The sequence below is a fragment of the Thecamonas trahens genome, assembly GCF_000142905.1.
Source record: "Thecamonas trahens ATCC 50062 unplaced genomic scaffold supercont1.46, whole genome shotgun sequence".
NCBI lineage: Eukaryota > Apusomonadida > Apusomonadidae > Thecamonas > Thecamonas trahens.
The window spans coordinates 165,675-185,394 of record NW_013657634.1 but is presented as its reverse complement, the minus strand read 5'-3'; the positions used below and the strand labels follow the sequence as shown (position 1 = coordinate 185,394).

Genomic DNA, 19,720 nt, shown 5'->3' with positions numbered 1-19,720 from the left:
ATGTGGCTCTCGCTTGTCTTCTGTCTCTCATCCGGCTGCCATCCGCCGATCCGGCTTCATGTCCATAGTGGCATCAGTCGCCTGCCGGTGGTCGGGCCGTGCCCTCCCCCCCCCCCCCCCCCCCCCTCCCACCGCCCGCCAAAGTCACGCGCAGGCCAGCCCCCTCCCTCCCCCTCCCCTCCCCATACTTCACGCACTTCCCCTCCCCGCAAGCACACACATGCAGACGACAACACGCCTCATCGTGGTCCTGGTGGCGGCAGCAGCAGCAGCGGTGGCGGTGGGCATGCCCGTGGGCAGCCATGGCGACGAGGCGGCCCAGGCGGTGGCCGAGGGGCTGCGAATGGTGCGGTGGAATGCGACGCGTGCGGCATGGCTGAGCCTCAGTGAGATCGATGAGCTTGTGGCGGACGGCGGTGCGGCAAGCCGGTTTGTGGACGTGACGGAGAGCGAGGGGCTGGGCAAGGGGTACCCCGTGGCGGTGGCGGGCAAGTACGTCTTCCCGGCCCAGCCCATGCACAAGGCTGTGGTGGGAGTGCTGGCCAACAAGGTGGAGGTCTCGGCCATGGTGGCCAACGTGGAGACCTTCTCCTCCTTCTACACCCGCTACTACACCTCGGACACCGGCCGCCGCGCCGCCGAGTGGGTCCACGATCTGGCCTCCGTCTACGCCGGCGCACACCCCGGCATCACGGTCGAGTACTTTGCCAACTCCTTCCTCCAGCCCTCGGTCATCGTCACCATCGCCGGCCAGACAAGCGACATCGTCATCCTCGGCGCACACATTGACTCGGTCGGCTCGTCGTCCACCGGCCGCGCCCCGGGCGTTGACGACGACGGCTCAGGCACCGTCACCCTGCTCGAGACCCTCCGCATTCTCGCTGCTGCGGGCGTTGAGCCATACAACACCATCCAGCTCCAGTTCTACGCCGCCGAGGAGGTCGGCCTCCGCGGCTCGGCCGCCATCGCCAACAAGTACGCTTCCGAAGGTAAGACCATTGTCGGCATGGCGCAGTTTGATATGACGTGCTACGACGGCTCGTCGGCCGTGCCCACCGTCGGCATCGTCACCGACTACACCTCGGCCCCGCTCAACGCCTTCCTCCGGCTTCTGGTCGACGCGTATACCCTCGAGGCGACGTGGACCGACACCAAGTGCGGCTACCGCTGCTCGGACCACGCGTCGTGGACCTCGGTCGGCGTCGACGCCGTCTTTCCTTTTGAGGCCGAGTTCACCAAGTCCAACCCCTTTATCCACGGCTCGACCGACACCCTCGATCATTGCTCCGAGGCCCACATGCGCGACTTTGCCCGGCTGGCCATCGGCTTTGCCATCGAGCTCTCGCTCCTTCAGCCTCAACCGTGACGCCCGCACAGTGCCGTACAGCATTCATCGGACATCCCGCATCGAGCATAACACATCACACTAGCTGCTGCATGCCAATCTGCCTGGTGTCCGGCTGCCTGGCTATCTGCCTCCCGGCAGCTGTCTCTCTCTCCCCCTCCCCCTCCCCCTCCCCCTCCCCCTCCCCCCCCCCACAAACACCCTCTTCCACCATCACCACCATGGCCGCCTCCCCCACCGCCCTCCCGCCACCACCACAATGGGTCGACGCATACGTCCGCGGCAAGCCCTCTCCCGACGTCCGCACCGCCCACGTGGCCTCGCTGTGGGGCGGCATGGGCGAGTGCCTGCAGCTGTCGGCCCCGTCCACCAAGCCCGTCCTCCTCAAGACCATCGCCATGCCCGATGTCGCTACCGCCAACCTCGGCGACGCCCGCAAGCGGGCATCGTACCTTGTTGAGGCCGCCTTCTACGCATCGGGCCTTGCTGCCGCCCTCGCTGCCGCAGCCCCGGACTGCCTCGCCTGCGCCGACGTCGTGGGCGTGTGGACCATCGCCGCCGGTGCCGATGCCGCGGATGCAGAGCTGGTGAGCCACGCCGGCGAGCTGCCCACCCGCGGACGGAGCAAGCTCGATACCCTAGTCATTGCCATGGCCTACCTCCCGCTCCCGCCGGTTCCGTCGGACATCGACGTCGTCATGGCCGCCCGCATCCTCGACGCCCTCGCCGTCTTCCACGCCGCCCACTGGGGCGATGCCGCCGAAGACGCCGTCGCCGTCATCGGCCTCGCCGAGCAGGGCTCGTACTGGTACCTCGACACCCGGCCCGACGAGTGGCGCGCCATGGGCTCCCGCGGCCTGCCTGGCCGCCTCAAGGCCGCCGCCGCCGCCATCGACGCCCGGCTCAAGGCAGATCCAGGCCAGTGCATCATCCACGGCGACGTCAAGCCGGCCAACCTGATGGCTGCCGCCCATGCCGGGCCCGTCGCCTTTGTCGACATGCAGTACGTCGGCCGCGGCGTGCCCTCGCGTGACGTGGCCAAGCTCTTTATGGCCGGCGGACTCGATCTGGAGCCGGCAGCCGAGGACTCGCTCCTGAGAGGCTACCACGCCGCCCTCGTTGCCCGCCTGGCCCCTTCCGCCGCCGCCACCTTTACCTACGATGCCTTTGATGTCCAGCTCTCTCTCGCCGCCGCCGACCTCGCCCGCTTTCTCTGTGGATGGGGCTGGTGGGGCGACGACGCGTTTCTCAAGGCGCGTGCCAGGATCGTCCTCGACGCCCTCGACGGCGGCAAGCTCCTCCCCGGCGGCGGCGCGGCGTATGACGAGGCTATGACGGTAGCCTTCCCTGTATGAAGATAAGAGGGTGAATGAAAGCTAGGAGGAGGTGATGTATGTAGGCAGGTTGTGTTTCACAGACAAAACTATCTAGTCAACAGCCTCGAACGAACCGGCGTCGTCGAGGTCGTCCTCCTCAAGGTCGGGGACGTCGTCGTCGACAACATCGTCGTCGTCGTCGTCGATGGAGAGGCCGAGCTTGACCATGCCGGCGATCTTCTTGGCAAAGCCAGCCGAGTCGTCGAGGGTGAAGCCCGAGGTGAGGAGCGCGGTCTGGAAGAGCAGGTCGATGAGGTCCTTGGCGGTGCGGTCGTTGCGGTCGGCGTCGACGCGGTCGCGGAGGGCGACGATGATCGAGTTGGTCGGGTTGATCTCGCAGATCTTCTTCGGCTCCATGTACGACGACATCGAGGTGTCGCGGAGGGCCTGGGCCTTCATGAGGCGCGACATGTTCGACGACCAGCCGTGCTGGCCGGTGACGAGGACAAGCGGCGACTCAACGACACGCTTGGAGCAGACGACCTTCTCGACCTTGTCGCCGAGCACCTCCTTGATGAAGGTGCAGAGGCCCTCGGCCTTGGCCTTGGCCTCCTCCCACGACTTCTTCTCGTCCTCGGTCTCGTCGATCTCAAGACCCTCCTTGGTGACGCACACGAGCTTCTTGCCGTCGTACTCCTTGAGCTGCTGGACAGCGTACTCGTCGATCGGGTCGACAAGGAAGAGAACCTCGAGGTCCTTCTTGCGGAGGCGCTCGATGAACGGCGAGTTCTCGACTGCGGCGCGCGACTCGCCGGTGATGTAGTAGATCGAGTTCTGGCCCTCCTTCATGCGGGTGACGTAGTCCTTGAGCGAGGTCCACTCCTCACCCGACTTGGTCGAGTAGTAGCGGAGCAGGTTGGCGAGCTTGGCGCGGTTCGCCGAGTCCGAGTGGATGCCAAGCTTGATGTGCTTGGAGAAGGCCTCGTAGAACTTCTTAAAGTCCTCGGGGTCCTCCGACTCAGCGAGCTCGCCGAACATCTCAATGCACTTCTTGACGATGTTCTTGCGGATGACCTTGAGGATCTTGTTCTGCTGCAGCGTCTCGCGCGAGATGTTGAGCGGGAGGTCCTCAGAGTCGACGACGCCCTTGACAAAGTTGAGCCACTCGGGGATGAGCTCCTCGCAGTTGTCCATGATAAAGACGCGGCGGACGTAGAGCTTGATGTTGTTCTGCTTCTTGCTCGGCTCGAAGAGGTCGAACGGCGCGCGCTTCGGCACAAAGAGCATGGCCGTGAACTCGAGCTGGCCCTCCACCGAAAAGTGCTTGACCGACAGGTGCTCCTCCCAGTCGTTGGTGAGCGACTTGTAGAACGAGGCGTACTCGTCCTTGGTGATCTCGTCCGGCTTCTTGGTCCAGATCGGCTTGTTCTGGTTGAGGAGCTCAAACTCGGTCTCCACAGTCTTCACCGTCTTGGTCTTCTTCTTCTTGCCGGCCTCGTCGTCGTCGTCGTCGTCGAGGTCCTGGATCTTGGGCTCGTCACCCTCCTTCTTCTCCTCGGCCTCGTCGTCGGACGCCTCGTCGTCGGTCACCTCCTCCTCCTTCTCCTTCTCGACCCAGAGCTTGATCGGGTAGCCGATGAACTCAGAGTGCTTCTTGACGAGGTCCTTGATCTTGCGCTCCTCGAGGAAGTCCTGCTGGTCGTCCTTGAGGTGCAGGATGATCTTGGTGCCGCGGCCGATGAACGGGCCCTCGGTATCACGCTTGATGGTGAACGAGCCGCCGGCAGCAGACTCCCAGATGTACTGGTCATCGTCGTTGTTCTTCGTCACAACCGTCACGCGGTCGGCAACGAGGTACGCCGAGTAGAAACCGACACCGAACTGGCCGATCATCGACACGTCAGCGCCGGCCTGCAGCGCCTCCATGAAGTTCTTGGTGCCCGACCGCGCGATCGTGCCCAGGTTCTGCACAAGGTCAGCCTTGGTCATGCCGATGCCAGAGTCCTGGATCGTCAGCGTGTTGTTGGCCTTGTCCGGGATGAGCTCGATCTTAAGCTCGGCCTCGGTCGCCAGTGCCTCGCGGTCCGTCAGCGACTGGTACCGGATCTTGTCGAGAGCATCCGACGAGTTCGAGATGAGCTCGCGGAGGAAGATCTCCTTGTTCGAGTAGAACGTGTTGATGATCAGCGACATCAGCTGGTTGATCTCAGCCTGTTGTTCGGAGGAGGCGGTGGTGGTGTTGGGCATGAGTCATGGTGGGGGAAGGGGGGGGGGGGGGGGTGGTCTCACATGCAAGAAAAAATTGTGAGCCGTCAAAACAGAAAAACCCGTCATGAAGCTTCGAGACATTCATGAAGGTGCGCTCGTGAAGGTCGTCACAGTCGAGCCGACCGCGTCATCGACGCAGGGGGGGAGGCTCATGCGGTGGAAGGAGAGCGGGGGAAAGACCCAGACCATGTAGCCATGGGCATGGCCAGTCATTGGGGGGAGGGTCTCTTGGGAGGACCAAGAGAGAATGGCTGTACCAGGCCGCACCGCCGGTGGTGGCAGGCGACCGGACATTGGATGCGAATCGTGACGTCGCGAGGGAGGCACCGGGGGGTGGGGCAAGGGGGAGGGGGGGAAGAGGGCAGGCTTACCCGTCAGAGCGGGAGGCCTGGGCCCAAGGGGCCATGGGAGACCATTGCAGGTAGTTGGGGAGGAGGGAGGAGGAGAGGACGTACCTGGAACTTGAAAACCTGCACATCGTCGTCGGCCATGGTTGGTTTGTTTGTGAAACAAGTGGTGCGTGGTTTGCCGTCTGTGGAAGAATTCGCAAGCAAAGGCAAGGCAATGAAAAAGAGTTGATGCTCTTGAACCGAGTGGGGCAGAGTCGAGGGAGTTGGCTGCGTTTTATGCCCGTCGCATGGCACAGTTTCACGAAGGAAGGCCATTGAAGATGGCAGCATGGTCTCGCGTTCATGATGGCCACACTTAATCCAAGGCGGAGGGGGTGGAGGGAAGGGAGGGGGTGGCATCGCACATGGGGATCGCACATGGGTTTGGGGGTGGACGGCCGGATGGGTGATGGATGTAGGTAGTGGCGGGCGAGGAGGGGAGGGGAGGACGGCCGCGGCCGGTGGACAGCCGGTGGTTGAGGCGCGGCCAGCGAAGGGAGAGGCACAGTGAATTGATCGTGAAGAAAAGAGACGAAAATCATGAAGAAGGCGGGCGGGCAGCAGCAGCTGGCGAGCTAGGCAGTTGGTCATGCTCCCCCGCTGGGCTTGACAAAAACAAGGACAAAGTTGTTGGCCGGCATCGGGTGGGAGGAGGCAAGGACCATGCCCGCGGCCGATGCGCGGGAAGCAAGGTCGGCGACATCGCGGATGCCCCACTCGGGGTTGCGGGCCCGCAGCGAGGCGTCAAAGGCCTCGTTGGAAGGCGCAGTAAAGGCGCCATTAACGTTGTACGGGCCGTAGGTGATGAGCATGCCGCCATCGGCAAGGAGGCGGCCTGCACCGGCAAAGAGGCCGTCGACTGCGGCGAGCGGAGCGATGTGGATCATGTTGGCGTTGTACACAAGGTGCGGCGAGGAGCCAAAGGCCTCGATCCATCGTGCGTTAGTCATGTCCGCCACAACCAGCGGACGGACTTTGTCGGACACGTTGGCGGCGGCTGCGTGCGCAGCCACCGACGCCGCGAGCTCATCGGTCACGTCGGACGGGTGCCAGGCAGCGATGCGGTCGCCGAGGCCGGTCGCAAACGCCGCGGCATGCTGGCCCGAGCCGGAGGCAATCTCCACCACCTCGAGGGCCTCGGGCAGAGCCGCACTCTCCGGCGGCGTCGCCAGGATCTCCTGCAACTTGTCGAGGATGACCGGTGCGTTGCGGGTGGCCGACGGGTAGAAGACCGCCGCCGAGTCGGTCTCGGTCTTGGCCACGTCCATGGTGGCGATGCCGGGTGCGGTGGACGACATGGAGGTACGGGAGAGGGGTGGGAGCAGGGTGTGGGGAGTGCGGGTGGTGGAAACGGTGGGGAGTGGCGAGACGACGCGTCGAAAGACAAGCATTACGGCGCAACGCTGGTGCGCAGGCTCGAGGCACGCAACAACTGGCTCCAATTGGCTGGCGTTCATTGCGGTCGGATGCGGCCCGGATCAGCTCGAGGCTCCAGCCTCGTGGCAGACAACGGTCCGCGATGCGGCCTTGAGCGCCCGGTTCATGACTGCGAGACCAAAGTGGGCGCGCGAGACGCCCTCGATGATGATGTGGGTACAGCCGTCCTCGTCGAGCTCACGGAGGGCAGCAAAGAGGCCGTGGGCGGCAGCAGCGCCGGCGCGGTCATCGGTGTCAAAGAGCTGTATGACCCGTGCGGTGGTTGGCGGGACAACAACGTCCGGGCGGGTGGCAACGAGTCCGATGCGCGGAGTGGGCGCGCCGGCCTCGGCCGCCGCGCTGGTCTCGGCACACCACGACGCGAGCGAGCGCGACATCGCCTCCGGCGAGCCGCCGTCAAAGACCACCACCGGCGCCGATGGCGAGTAGTGGGTGTACTTGAGGCCCGGCGTCGCCGGCGCCTCCTCAACCTCGCCCGAATGGACGACCATGTCTGGCGCCACACTCCGCAGCTGCTCGAGCGTCACCGCGCCAGGCCGCAGGACCATCGGCGGCTCGCGGAGCGGATCGACCACAGTCGACTCAAGGCCAAAATCGCACGAGCCGCCGTCGACAACCCATGGGATACGACCGCCAAGGTCGGTCAGCACGTGGCCGGCGGTCGTCGGCGATGGGCGTCCCGAGAGGTTGGCCGACGGCGCAGCAAGAGGCACACCCGCGGCGGCAATCAGCGCGCGCGCCACAGAGTGCGACGGCATCCGCACGCCAACTGTCGGATGGCCAGCAGTCACCTCGTCCGGCACCGCCGCGGACTTGGGCAGTAGCAGTGTGAGCGGGCCAGGCCAGAACGCCGTCATCAGGCCGTCGATCACCGCCCGCTGGCTCGCTCCCACGCCGTCCAGATCCACCAGTGGCGCCAGCATCTCGCGCCCGGACACATGCACAATCAGCGGGTTGTCTGCCGGCCGACGCTTGGCAGCAAAGATGCCGGCCACAGCATCGGCGCTCAGCGCGTTCGCCCCGAGCCCGTACACCGTCTCGGTGGGGAAGCCGACCACGCCGCCACCCGCCAGCACAGCCGCCGGCTCGGCCAGGCTCGCCTCCAGGCTCGCTAGCGCTGCGTCCGGGTCGACGACCACAGTGGCCGTAGCGAGCGGAGTGGGAGAGGCACCGGTGGGAGAAGATGTAGGGGAAGTCGTCGTCGTCGTCGTCGTCGTCGTCGTCGCCAGGGCAGACATGGCTAGGGTTCCTTGCAGAAGATGGCCTCCTACTCTGAGCATGCACCGGCTCTGCGGTGCGGGCTGTGGAGGGGTGGGGGTGGGAAGGTAGACGGTAGAGAGAGGTGCATTCAAACGTGTCTGTCTCTGCCCGGCTGTAGACGTGGCCCCCGACCTGGTCATCGTCGTGGAAGCCCGACGAAGGATGAAGGATGGTCGCCGGCCAGTCGCCCACAGCCACAGCCATGGTTCATTGGGAGGCCGACGATGATGTCATCCATGGGGAGGGAGAAGAAAAATTGGATTCTCCGCAAAAAAATAGTGGCGCGACACGTGGGCATAGCTGCAATTGGCGACCATCGGTATCTTTAACGTTGATGATGACGGCGACTACGACCTCTCTTCGCACCAATACCCTCCACTGCTTGTCGCGCTCCGCGCATCCCGCCTGCCCCACCGATCGCTGCGCCTTTGCCTGCCCCACCGATCGCTGCGCCTTTGCCTGCTCCACCGATCGCTGTCACGTTGCCTGCGCCGCAGATGCCCACTATCTCCTCATGCACTCGGTCCGCCATCAAGCCAATATCCTCGCAGTGGTCGTCTTTGACTGCTCCGCGTCTGTCCACGGCCGTGTCCGCGGCCACATACCTCATCAAACAAGCCACAAGTCAGATCCGCGCGTGTGTGGGAATCAGTTTAATGATGTAGACTAGAGGGTCCACAACCAGCCGAACATCGAACGAAGCCGCCGACCGTAGGACGGCATCGGCGGCTTAGGACGGGTCTTTCCGGGCTCGACAAGGCGCAAACTTGCTCGTGAGCCTTTTCATACGCATGAAGCGCTTAGGCTTGGGGGAGTCAGATCCGCGATGTACTTGCAGACACTCCACTCGTCAGAATTTGCGATCAATCGCGTTTCCCAGACCGTCCTCTCTCCCTCCCTCTGCCACTCGATGTCTCGCCCGCGGTACACCGTCAACAATCCACGTTCATCTGCTGTAAACCACGGCTGGGGCGTCCCCTCTCTGGCAAGCCCCTCTTCCCCGCTTCGTGGAGCAGGAGCAGAAGCCGTGTCGTCTGCGACCTTTTCCGGAAAACGGCAAGATCGCGCACCTGATCGCGGCGGCGATCATGACGACCGTCGCACCGGCTTGGGAAGGTACTTTGCCGCCAGTCCACGCCGTGCGCCTGAGCTTCCCGATGCCTTCCAGCCCGGCCTGGTCGCGGCTGCGCACAACGATGTGAGTAATCCTCGTCCAACCAAGCGCCCGCGGGTGCTGTTTGGCTCGTCGCCACCCCCGCCATCGACTGGCGATGAGAAGCGGCATGCGGGCAGGCGCGGCGGGCGCGGTGGGCAGGGCAGCCGTCATCGCGGACAGGCGCGGCGGCGCGGCGGCGCGGCAATGCCGGAGCTGGCGTTCACCGAGGGCCGTCGGGCTGGACCGGCTGGCCGGGTGTACGGCCCGCGGCTGGCGCAGAGCACGCTGTCGGCAACCGGGACGCTCGGCATCGTCAAGCCAGTCAAGAAGGTGCGCGCCGCCGGCCCGCAGGCATCGACCGACATTCGGCTGCGGACGGTGGCGCTGAAGACGCTCCGCGGCGCAGCATGGCGCAAGGCCACCGCAGACTACTTTCGCGTCGAGAACGTGGCCATCGCCTCTCTGCGGACTCACTCGGCGGCAGACCAGGGCGCGGCCCTCGTCCATCTCGGCCTCATCGAGCATGGCACACCAAGCGCGACTACCCCGGTCGCCGCCATGTACCTCGCTCACGACATCGAGGCCGCGCTTGCCGACCTGGCCCCGGGATCTGTCGTCGCCGCCATCATCTGCCGGCTCTCATTTCCGCTCCTCCCGCCTCCGGGTCGACCGGGAGCCTCCGGCAACCAGCCGGATCCCACCCCGCCTCGGGTCACCATCATGCACATCGACGCCCGCCGCGGCTCGTAGCCTGTCCCGCCAGCTTTTGCTTGTCTTTCCTTGTCAACCACACACACGTTTCCCCCCGGGGGGAGGCAGCCCCCCCTCCTTGTGCCTGTCCTCGTCCTTTCATCTCGCACTTCTCCCCCGCGACGCATGTCGTCGACTCTGACGCCGCCGGCCACCACCGACACTACTGCCGACGTCGCTGCTACACCGGCGTGGCCGCCCGGAGCCCACGACCTACCGCCTGTCCTCCGTGAGCGCGGCGGGCGGTGGGCGCTGCGTGCGGTGGCGGTGGACGTCAGCGGGCGTGCCCTCGTCGAGCAGCGGACCGACGGCGGGCTGCGGAGCCATGGCCTGTGGGTCTACGCCTATGCTGCGGTTCGCCTCCCAGATCCTGCGGCAGTGGCCGAGTCGAGCCCTGGCGCGGTCGTCGAGCTGGTTCCTGGAGACGCTCACCTCGCCCGCCCGCTTGCCCTCGGCTGCGCCGACCTCGACGCCGCCAAGGCGCTTGTTGCTGTCGTCGGCCCGCTGCTCGGCGGCGATGCCCCGCCTGACGCCGCCCCGACCCGCTCCCGCCTGCGGAGCGACTCGTCCCGCCGCCGCAGCACCCTCGCCTCCGCATCGAGCCGCAGCCGGCGCAAGGGCACGGCCCGAAGCAGGGCAGGGGGCCGCGGCCGCGGCAAGCGCAAGCGCAAGGGCAGGGCAAGAGGCAAGGGCAGGGGCAAGCGGACTAGGCGCCACAGAGCCGCTGCCGGGTCGGTTGCATCGTCGTCGTCGTCGTCATCGTCGTCGGCGTCATCGGCGTCTGTGTCGGCGTCTGTGTCGGCGTCTGTGTCGGCATCTGCGCCGGCACCCGATCAGGCCTCATCCCCCGCCTCGCCCCCCTCCCTGACCCCGCCCCCCGCCTCCGCCCCGGCATCGGCTGCGGCACCGCCACTGCTGGAAGATGGCCTTGACGATGATTCCACTGCTGGGAGCAACGGGGCTGTTCCCTTTACCAAGGCTCAGACCACACCAGCACCCACACTCGCACCGGCCTCCCCCACGCTCCCGTCATCACCTGCTTTGGCCGACCGCAGAAGACACCGGAAACAGCAGCAGCCAGACATTGCCGACGCCATCCTCCTGTCGGACGTGCCAGACGTCAACGTCTCTGCACTCGCCCCAACCGCATCACCGGCCCTGCTGCCGGCCCGCCGCTCCTCCACGTCGTCACCGCGCCAACCAAGCCCGAATCTCAGCCCTAGCCCCAGCTCAAGCCCAAGCCCAAGCCCAAGCCCAAGCCCAAGCCCAAGTCCAAGCTCAGTACCTCCAAAACCGTCGCGACCGGCTGCCGTGCTCGCCATGCTAGAGGACGACGCGTTCCGAACCGACCACACTGCAGCGGCCGCACTTCGCGGCGCTGTCGCCGAGCTGCAGGCAGACGAGGTCAACGCGCCGCTGCGTGACGGCAAGTCGCTGCTGGAGCTGGCGGTTGAGGCCGATCCTCCGCCCCGGGTCATTGCCCTGCTGCTCGGTGCCGGCGGCGACGCAGCCGTGGGCGGTCTTGCTGCAGTCGCGGCCGGCAACCCGGGCCTTGTCAACGTCTTTGCAGCCACCGATCCGTTGCTCGGCACCCGCTCACCAGGCCCGGCTCCGCCGCAGACCACCGCCCTCATCCTCGCTGCCTCCCAGGGCAACCTCGCCGTCACCATCCTCCTTGTCGATGCGCTTGTCGGCGCCATGGATGCCACTCGCGCTGCGGCCTACCTTGCCGCGCCTCCGCTCCCTGGCACCCGCCCGCTCCTGCACTTTGCGCTCGCCTCGCGCTGCCCGCACCTCGTAACGTGGCTGCTGAGCGAGCCGCTCGGCCTTGCCGCCGCCGAGTCGGAACCACCGCTGGCCCACCTCACCGTTCAGTTTGGCGACCGCGCCATCGTCGCTGCTGTCGCCGCCGCCGTCGAAGACTCGGTCTTTTGCACCCGCGATGCCGCCGGTCACACCGTCGTCGACTACGCGCTGCGCATTCTCCCGCGAGCCGGCGAACCTGCGGTGGACCAGCTCATTGCGCTCATCGGTATTCTTGCCCGCGGCTCTGCTGCCGCCCGCGAGCTGCTCGACGCCGACGATGCCACTGGTGTCCGCCCACTGGCGCGTGTGCTCGCCCTCTGCACCCGCCTCCCGCGCCTCCGCACCGCGCTTCTTGGCGCGGCCGCCTGTCTGATCGCTACAGGTGCTGTTGCGCTTCACGAGCCGCTGGATCCGCGCTCGCGGACGCGAACCCCAATGTCCGAGGCCATCCGGTGGGACTCGGTGCCGCTGCTGGCCGCCCTGCTGGCTGCCGGCGCAACGCCGAGTGTCAACGACCTCTGCGCCGCTGCCGCGGACCATCCTGACGCGTTGGCGTTGCTGCTGCCGCATGTCTCCCCAGACACCGTCGACATCGACGATCCCGACCCGGTCGTCGTCGCTGCTCGCTCCGACTCGGCCGAACCGCTCGTGCTACTGATCGGCGCCGGCTGGCCGGTTCGGCCGGCCGCCGTCGAGGCTGCTGCCGCTGCCGCCTCTGTCTCTTGCATGCTTGTCCTTTTGCCTCACGCAGCATCCGGTATGACCGCCACGGCCAAGTCGCGCCTCATCGCCACTGCCCGCAGCGCGGATGCAGACACTGCTCGCGTCCACGACCTGCTTGTCATCTTGCGGAGAGCACCACAAGTCGCCGCCGTCCGCGCACCACCTCCAGCCGCCGAACCCGTCCAAAGCAAGCCTCCCGCTGTGGCAGCCGACGAGAGCATCAACGCCGACACCGACGTCGCGCCGATGACGTCATCCAGCGCTTGCTTCACGCGCGCTCTTCGCCGGTCGAGCCATCGTCTTCCATTCGCGTGCGTCACCCAGGCAGCAGCACTTCATCCCGCTCGCCCTCGCCTCGCCACGTCACCCGGGCTAGCGACGACGACGGCGCAGCGTCGGACGACTCAGACGACCCGATCCTGCGGCTCGTGGAGGAGCGTCGTCGCGCGCGCAACCAGCTTGCCGAGGAGACCGAGCGCGAGCTAGCAGCAGCTGCGGCAATTGCCGCGGCCGAGCGCGAGCAGGCGCTGGCGGCGGCGGCGGCACAGGCCGAGGCACTGGCAACGCCGACCGGACCGCGCGAGCCGGCCAGGCCACTGACCCTGAGCCCCGATGCCGACGACTCGTATCTGACCGGCTCTGGCGACGAGCGGTCATACGACTCATACTACGACTTTGACGACGATAGCGCTGGCGACGATCCGTTTGTTCCTCTCGGCGCACTGCGGTGACGGCTGTACGCCGGCTACAGCGTTTCGATGTACTCAGCGACGCCCCCGTCAAACAGCTCCACAGCCCCATCGCGAACGGTGTAAACGACACCACCGAATCGCGAGAGCAGGTGCTGGTCGTGCGAGACGAGGACGACGGCACCCTCGTAGCCTTCGAGCGCCTCGATGAGCGCCTCCAGCGTATCGTGGTCGAGATGGTTTGACGGCTCGTCAATGACCAGCACGTGCGGACACTCGTACATCATGGTGGCGAAGACCACCCGCGCCTTCTCACCACCCGACAGCGTCTCCATCGGCTGCAACGCCTTGTTGCCAGTCAGGTTGAACCGGCCCAGAAAGTTGCGGTAGTCCTGGATCGAGCCGCCCGGGAACTGGGTATGGAGCCACTCAACAGCGGTTAGGTCGAGCGCGAGCGCGTCGGCGTGGTGCTGGGCGTAGTGGCCGATCTTGACGCCGCGAGCGACATTGACGGTGCCAGACCACGGTGAAAGCTCGCCAACAATGACCTTGATGAGCGTCGACTTGCCCGAGCCGTTGGCTCCGAGGAGGACGATGCGCGAGCCGCGCTCGACAGCGAGTGACGCCTTGCGGACAACTGGGCCGACGTCGCGGTCGTAGCCGACAGTCACGTCGTCGACCTGGATGAGATCGCCGAGCGTCGAGACGGCCGAAGGCGACGGGAAAATGAAGCTGATCGGCGGATCGGGCGTGTCGACAGTGGCCTTCTCGCGGAAGCCGTGGTACGACTTTTTGTACCGCTTGCCGGACTCGAGCTTCTCGAGGCCCATGCGGTCGAGCTTGCGCTGCCGCGAGGTGACCTGTTTCAGCCGCTTGTCATCACCCTTCTTGCGCGCCTGGGTCTTGTTGTACTCGATCGACTTGGCAATGGCCGCTCGCTTCTTGGCGTCGTTGGCCGCCAGCGTTGCAGCCTTGGCGTCGAGGTCAGCCTTGATCGCCACGTACGCCGAAAAGTTGCCCGGATAGTAGGTGAGTGTGAGCTTGCGAAAGACAATAATGTCGGTGGCGACCGCGTCGAGGAAAGCCTGGTCGTGCGATACGACCACTAGCATGCCCTCGTACCTCGAGAGGAAAGCCTGAAGCCAGAGAATGGCCCGCAGGTCGAGATGGTTGGTCGGCTCGTCGAGCATGAGCAAGTCGGGCTTCATGAACAGTGCGCGCGCGAGCGCCACCCGCATCCGCCACCCGCCGGACAGTTCGGCGGTTGGCGCGTTCATAGCGGTGTCGCTAAAGTTGAGCCCGCGCAGGATCTTAGTTGCACGTCCTTCCGCGGTGTCAGCCTCGATCTCGATCAGCCGCTCGACGACCTGGCCAAGAAGCTCCTCGGCGAGCACGTCGTCGGCCGGCACCGACTCCGGGGCGGCAGCAGCAGCGACTGCGAGCTCGTACGCAGCTGCGTACGCAGCCTCGGCGTCGAGCAGCCGGCGCCGCGCCACCTTGCCGCGTGCGCCCGACCGCTTCGATGCCACCAGGCGCGCCTCGCGCTCGACAGCCTTGGCCCGGTCGGCGAGGACGGCGAGCGCCACCACGTGGCTCCGCACCTCGGGATCGGCGACGGCCGCCTCCAGCCGCACCTCCTCGGCGAGAAGCGCCAGCCGCGCCGTGTCGGCCGCGAGCACGCTCTCCAGCGGCGTCTCATCCGCCGAGCCCACAATTTCCTGCTCGACATACAGCGCGCGGACGTTGACCGGAAAGCCGATTAGAGTTCCGTTGGCAATGTGCCGCAGCAGCGTCGACTTGCCGACGCCGTTGCGCCCGACGAGCCCATACTTTCGCCCCGGAGTAAGCCGCAACGGCGCGTTGACGAGCAGGTCGCGATCGCCGGCCCGGATATTGACGTCGCGCAACTCGACCTCGATCTCTTCGCACCGGTGTGTTTCCCAGTGGAAACGTGAGACCTGCGCCACGGCCTCGCGGTTCTCGATGGTCTCGTCAAAGGTGTCCAGCAGCGAGCCGTCATCAGCCCGCGCTCCGGGCTCCATGGCGGCATCGCTCTGCTGCATGGCAGCACTCCGCTGCGCCCGCTTCTTCATCAGCCGCTTCTGGCGCTTGCTGAGCTTGGTCCGGCGCTTGCCGGCTCGTCCGGCCGACTGTCGGCCCTTGCGGCTGCTGCCGCGGCCATCTAATCCCGATCTGCCGCCACCACCACTCCCACCGTCATCGTCATTGTCGTCGTCGTCGTCGTCGTGGTTGCTTCCGTCATCACTACGCTCACTGCCCTCGTCGCGGTTGCGGCCGTGGTCAGAGTCGTCGGCGTCGTTCCTGCTGTTGATCTTGCCGAGGACGACGGCTGTGGCGAGAACCTCGGTGGTGGGCGGGAGCGGGGCAGCAGCAGCGGCGTCGGCGTCGGCGTTGGCATCGGTGTCGGACCAGCCCTCGGCACGGGCGAGGTCGGTGAGCATGGCGGCGACTCGGGCCGGGACGTCGTCCTGGTCGCCGTCGTCGGCCGAGGCCAGGAGCAGGTCAGTGATGGGTTCGGCGGCGGCGTGGCGGTCGGAGAGGGCCATGGAGAGGATGTACTCGAGGACGTCCTCGTCCTCCTCGACGAGCGCGCCCACGTGGGCGCTTACAGTCTCCATCTGACACACGCTGGCGTTCGGTGTGAGCATGGCTGGCTCGAGGGCGGTAGCCTGTGACCGGGAAGCGTCATGCTGCCGTGGCGGCGGAGAAGCACGACCTTTTTCTGCCCACGGCCGAGAAATGTTCCATTCATTTCGCCGAGTCGGCGTGCGTGCGCGATCGGCCCCCCCGAGTGCCAGTGGTGGGCACGGAGCTATGGGCCGGGTCGTCAGCTTGTGGGATGCCATGCCTGGCGCACGGTCTCTTGCCAGGCAATCATCGATGGGCGAGCGGCTTGGGCTTGGGTGGAAGGGCGAGTGGTGAGGTTGGCGGCGGCGGGGCGTTCGACAGCGGCCGCGGCTTGGGCGGAATGGCTGCCGGCGCGACCGAGGGCGCGGGCGCCGAGCTTGGGAGCGGCTGCGGCTTGGGCGGGAGGCTGCTTGCGGACGAGCCGTTACGGCGGCGGATGTACGAGACCGGGAAGACGCCCTCGGCACCAGAGCGGGTGTTGCGGCCGCGGGCCCATCCGTCTTCAAACTCTTCGAGGACGGCAATGGCGTCGCCTGGCTTCATGGCGAGCTCGTCGCTCTGCCGCGGCGTGTACTCGAAGCATGCCAGGGTGGTGTCGGTGGGATCGGCGGCGACGAGTGCGGTGTGGGAGATAGGGAAGACGCCTTCGCGACCACCCATCACACCAAGCGCCCAGCCGTCGTCATACTCTTCGATGACGTTGATGATATCGCCGGCAGCGAACTTGAGCTCGTCGGCTTCACGCGGCTCGAGCGGATAGAGCGCGCGGCGCTGCGACGACGGGCTGGTCGCCTTTGCTACATTCTTGGGCTTGGTGGCCGGAGGGCACGCCTTGGGCGAGATGTGCTCGAGTTCAACAGACGCATTATCGCGGCTGGAGGGCGGGGCAATGGCCGAGACGAAGGCCATGTTGTCGTAGAGGTCATCGCCGGCATAGCTGATGCCCGACCGCGAGCGGCGGACGGCGACGGCGACGACGGCGACGACGACGGCGAGGACGACGACGGCGCCGCCGCCGACAGCGTAGATGAACCACGGCTTGTCCGAGACACCAGACGGCGGTGAGTCGCTGGTGACACGGCCGGCGGTGGCGCCGGCTGCGGCCGAGACCGGGGCGGCTGAAATGGCAAACGCGGCGTCACTCTGCGATGTCACGCCGATCATGACGACCGTTGCCGGCCCGCCGGCCGACGGCATCAGCCGCAGCGTCTGTGCTGTCTTGTCGTCCGAGAGGGCTGACACGGCGTCGTGGGCGGTTGCCGACGGCAGCGTTGTCCCCTCAGAGGCGTAGATGACAAAGTCCTGAGGCAACACGCCTTGCGGAACGACCGAGATGACCAATTCCTCGGCTGCGCCGGTCTGCAGCAGGCTGCGACCGGCGCCTGACGTGGCCCAGGGCGTGTAGCGGAAGAACGCAAAGTGGCCGCCAAAGACTGAGGCCGACGCTGACGCTGCAGCGCTGCCGAGGTCGAGGGTCGGGACTGCGACACAGTCTGTGCGGGCGGCCGCGTCGGGTTGGAAGCCAAAGTCGCAGCGGCATTGGCCGTCGCAGCAGATCCCGGCGTTGGAGCATGCGTTTGGTGGCGAGCACGGAGTGCATGCCGGGGTGGGCGGGGCCGGGGTGGGAGGCGGAGTAGGTGCCAGAGTAGGGGCCGGAGTGGGCACAGGAGTGGGCGCCGGAGTAGGGGCCGGAGTGGGCACAGGAGTGGGGGCCGGAGTAGGCGCAGGAGTAGGCGCAGGAGTAGGCGTGGGAGCCGGAGTAGGCGCAGGAGTAGGCGCAGGAGTAGGCGCAGGAGTGGGCGCAGGAGTGGGGGCCGGAGTAGGCGCAGGAGTAGGCGTGGGCGCCGGAGTAGGGGCCGGAGTGGGCACAGGAGTGGGCGCCGGAGTAGGGGCCGGAGTGGGCACAGGAGTGGGCGCAGGAGTGGGCGCAGGAGTGGGCGCAGGAGTGGGCGCAGGAGTGGGCGCAGGAGTGGGCGCAGGAGTGGGCGCAGGAGTGGGCGCAGGAGTGGGCGCAGGAGTAGGCGTGGGAGCCGGAGTAGGCGCAGGAGTAGGCGCAGGAGTAGGCGCAGGAGTGGGCGCAGGAGTGGGCGCAGGAGTGGGCGTGGGGGCCGGAGTAGGCGCAGGAGTAGGCGCAGGAGTAGGCGCAGGAGTAGGCGCAGGAGTAGGCGCAGGAGTGGGCGCAGGGGTAGGCGCAGGAGTGGGCGCAGGAGTAGGCGCAGGAGTGGGGCAATCCTGGCGGACGTACGCAAGGTACGCTGTCACAGCATACCCATCGTACGTACCGTAGTTGAGATGCAGCCAGGTAAAACCATTAGCTGACCAAGTCGTACCGGGCTGCACGTCATCCACCTCGGCGTTGTTCGGCAGGCTGGTGACCACACCGTACGAGGTGCCGGGCCCGGACCGCATGTTGAGGCTGGTGGCGGTGACGCGGTAGACGTCAACGCAGCCCGGGGTGGGCGTCGGGGCTGGAGTGGGCGCGGGCGTCGGGGCAGGTGTCGGGGCGGGTGTTGGGGCGGGTGTCGGCCCGGGGCCGCCGCTCGAGCACCCGCTGACCATAGCCTGCAGCGTGGCAAGATCGATCGAGCCCGAGGCGGCGAGGCTGTGCGACGACTGGAACGAGGAGACTGCCGAGGCCATGGCCGAATCAAAGGTGTTGGAGACCGTGAGCGAGGCGCCATACAGCCGATTGAGCGTCTCCTTGTAGCCGCGGACCGCAGTGTTCGAGTCGCCGAGGGCGGCCGGCACAAACAGAGTCCGCCACGTGATGCCACGGGTAATGCCGTCGCTCTCCGCCAGCTGGCGGTCACTCTGGAAGGCGGCAACCTTGTTGGCCGTCCCGGAGCCGTACTTTCCGTCGGCAGTTGCCGAGTGACAGTTGTACGAGACGAGAGACTGGACTAGGATGGAGAGCGGGTCGACGGGATCGCCCGAGGTCCAAAGGACGCCGCCGGGCGGCGTCGTCGTCCACGGGCACGACGCCTCGGAGAGCGGCGAGGCCGGCACAGGCCACGGCGCGTCCGGGTCGAGGCTCCCGTCAGCTTCCCACTCGTCGAACTTTTGCTGCGAGACCTCAAAGTGCATGGCGTCCTCCGACGAGGTGCCCGGGTAGCCAAAGCCGGCACCCCAGTAAAAGCCCTCGGCGTGCAGGTGCGGATAGACGTCGATGAGCCCTGTCTGGGTCAGCCCGTCGCCGTAGGGATCAAGCTGGCCGTCGATGGTAAAGTCGCATGCCCCGCCCCAGGCATGGTTCGAGTACGTCGTCGATCCCGAGATGTAGCGGCAGCAGATGCACGAGGCATGGAGCTTGCCCCACAGCACCGAGTCTGCAGCACGGAGGTTATCCAGGCCGCGCTTCATGGCCATCCCAGCCGGGCGGAGAATGGTGGCACAGAACGGGCCAACGTTCATGCTCACCAGGAGCTTGTTCAGGTTGTTGTTGTCGACTGGCGAGCACCAGCCCGAGCCGATGGTGCACGGGGTTCCGATGGCACCTTGCGGGTTGGACGACGGGTTGTACGTCAGGCCATCCTGCGGTGTGTGCTCGTGTGAGTGAGTGCGTGCCGCTGGCTGGCGGCCTGGCTGGCTCTGGCTGACTGGCTGCAGTTAGCAACGAAAAGGGCTTCCCCGACACATACCCCCCCTTCCCTTCCTCCCCCTTCCACCACCCAGACAGCGCCATATCCCCCCGTACTGTCACTCCCCCCCCCCCCTTTCATCCCACTACCACCATGAACGGTACCTGGTTCTTGTCTGCCCACGAGGGACGGGCAACAAGGTCGGTGTACGCCGCCAGAGTAGGCCGAGTGATAATGGCTGTTGCCACAAACGCCACCACCACCATAAATTGGAGGTGGGCCATGGTGACAGGAGAGAGGAATGCGAAGATTGGAGAGAGGGTCAGTTAGAGGGGGGAAGGGGGGGAGGGGGGG

General features: G+C 66.4%; 9 protein-coding genes across 9 annotated transcripts; 4 read left to right on the top strand and 5 right to left on the bottom strand.

Moving 5' to 3' along the window:
- On the top strand, nt 1–1,438 carry AMSG_12257 (uncharacterized protein; the record flags this gene model as incomplete). The annotated part of the gene is made up of 2 exons (XM_013899351.1): nt 1–60; nt 227–1,438. 2 exons carry the CDS (start codon nt 1–3, stop codon nt 1,364–1,366), a joined length of 1,200 nt encoding a protein of 399 aa, XP_013754805.1. The 3' UTR covers nt 1,367–1,438.
- Nucleotides 1,438–2,731, top strand: AMSG_12256 (uncharacterized protein; the record flags this gene model as incomplete). Its single annotated transcript, XM_013899350.1, has 2 exons — nt 1,438–1,488; nt 1,633–2,731. The coding sequence occupies 2 exons, from the start codon at nt 1,438–1,440 to the stop codon at nt 2,698–2,700; spliced, it is 1,119 nt and encodes a 372-aa protein (XP_013754804.1). The 3' UTR covers nt 2,701–2,731.
- A 4-nt stretch (nt 2,732–2,735) lies between these two features.
- AMSG_09389 (heat shock protein 90A) lies at nt 2,736–5,503 on the bottom strand. The gene is made up of 2 exons (XM_013899306.1): nt 5,385–5,503; nt 2,736–4,872 (listed from the first exon to the last, which is right to left on the bottom strand). Exons 1-2 carry the CDS (start codon nt 5,418–5,420, stop codon nt 2,773–2,775), a joined length of 2,136 nt encoding a protein of 711 aa, XP_013754760.1. The 5' UTR covers nt 5,421–5,503; the 3' UTR covers nt 2,736–2,772.
- A 402-nt stretch (nt 5,504–5,905) lies between these two features.
- AMSG_09388 (uncharacterized protein) lies at nt 5,906–6,616 on the bottom strand (the record flags this gene model as incomplete). The annotated part of the gene is made up of 1 exon (XM_013899305.1): nt 5,906–6,616. One exon carries the CDS (start codon nt 6,614–6,616, stop codon nt 5,906–5,908), a length of 711 nt encoding a protein of 236 aa, XP_013754759.1.
- A 139-nt stretch (nt 6,617–6,755) lies between these two features.
- On the bottom strand, nt 6,756–8,219 carry AMSG_09387 (Sua5/YciO/YrdC/YwlC family protein; the record flags this gene model as incomplete). The annotated part of the gene is made up of 2 exons (XM_013899304.1): nt 6,756–7,872; nt 8,087–8,219. The coding sequence occupies 2 exons, from the start codon at nt 8,217–8,219 to the stop codon at nt 6,797–6,799; spliced, it is 1,209 nt and encodes a 402-aa protein (XP_013754758.1). The 3' UTR covers nt 6,756–6,796.
- Nucleotides 8,220–8,868: 649 nt separating this feature from the next.
- Nucleotides 8,869–9,975, top strand: AMSG_09386 (uncharacterized protein). The gene is made up of 2 exons (XM_013899303.1): nt 8,869–8,959; nt 9,038–9,975. The coding sequence occupies exons 1-2, from the start codon at nt 8,926–8,928 to the stop codon at nt 9,919–9,921; spliced, it is 918 nt and encodes a 305-aa protein (XP_013754757.1). The 5' UTR covers nt 8,869–8,925; the 3' UTR covers nt 9,922–9,975.
- Nucleotides 9,976–10,047: 72 nt separating this feature from the next.
- On the top strand, nt 10,048–13,270 carry AMSG_09385 (uncharacterized protein; the record flags this gene model as incomplete). The annotated part of the gene is made up of 4 exons (XM_013899302.1): nt 10,048–11,046; nt 11,145–11,202; nt 11,249–12,687; nt 12,744–13,270. 4 exons carry the CDS (start codon nt 10,048–10,050, stop codon nt 13,179–13,181), a joined length of 2,934 nt encoding a protein of 977 aa, XP_013754756.1. The 3' UTR covers nt 13,182–13,270.
- AMSG_09384 (uncharacterized protein) lies at nt 13,196–15,808 on the bottom strand (the record flags this gene model as incomplete). Its single annotated transcript, XM_013899301.1, has 2 exons — nt 13,196–15,321; nt 15,415–15,808. 2 exons carry the CDS (start codon nt 15,806–15,808, stop codon nt 13,196–13,198), a joined length of 2,520 nt encoding a protein of 839 aa, XP_013754755.1.
- Nucleotides 15,809–16,034: 226 nt separating this feature from the next.
- On the bottom strand, nt 16,035–19,666 carry AMSG_09383 (uncharacterized protein; the record flags this gene model as incomplete). The annotated part of the gene is made up of 2 exons (XM_013899300.1): nt 19,531–19,666; nt 16,035–19,319 (listed from the first exon to the last, which is right to left on the bottom strand). Exons 1-2 carry the CDS (start codon nt 19,648–19,650, stop codon nt 16,035–16,037), a joined length of 3,405 nt encoding a protein of 1,134 aa, XP_013754754.1. The 5' UTR covers nt 19,651–19,666.
- Nucleotides 19,667–19,720: the final 54 nt, after the last annotated feature.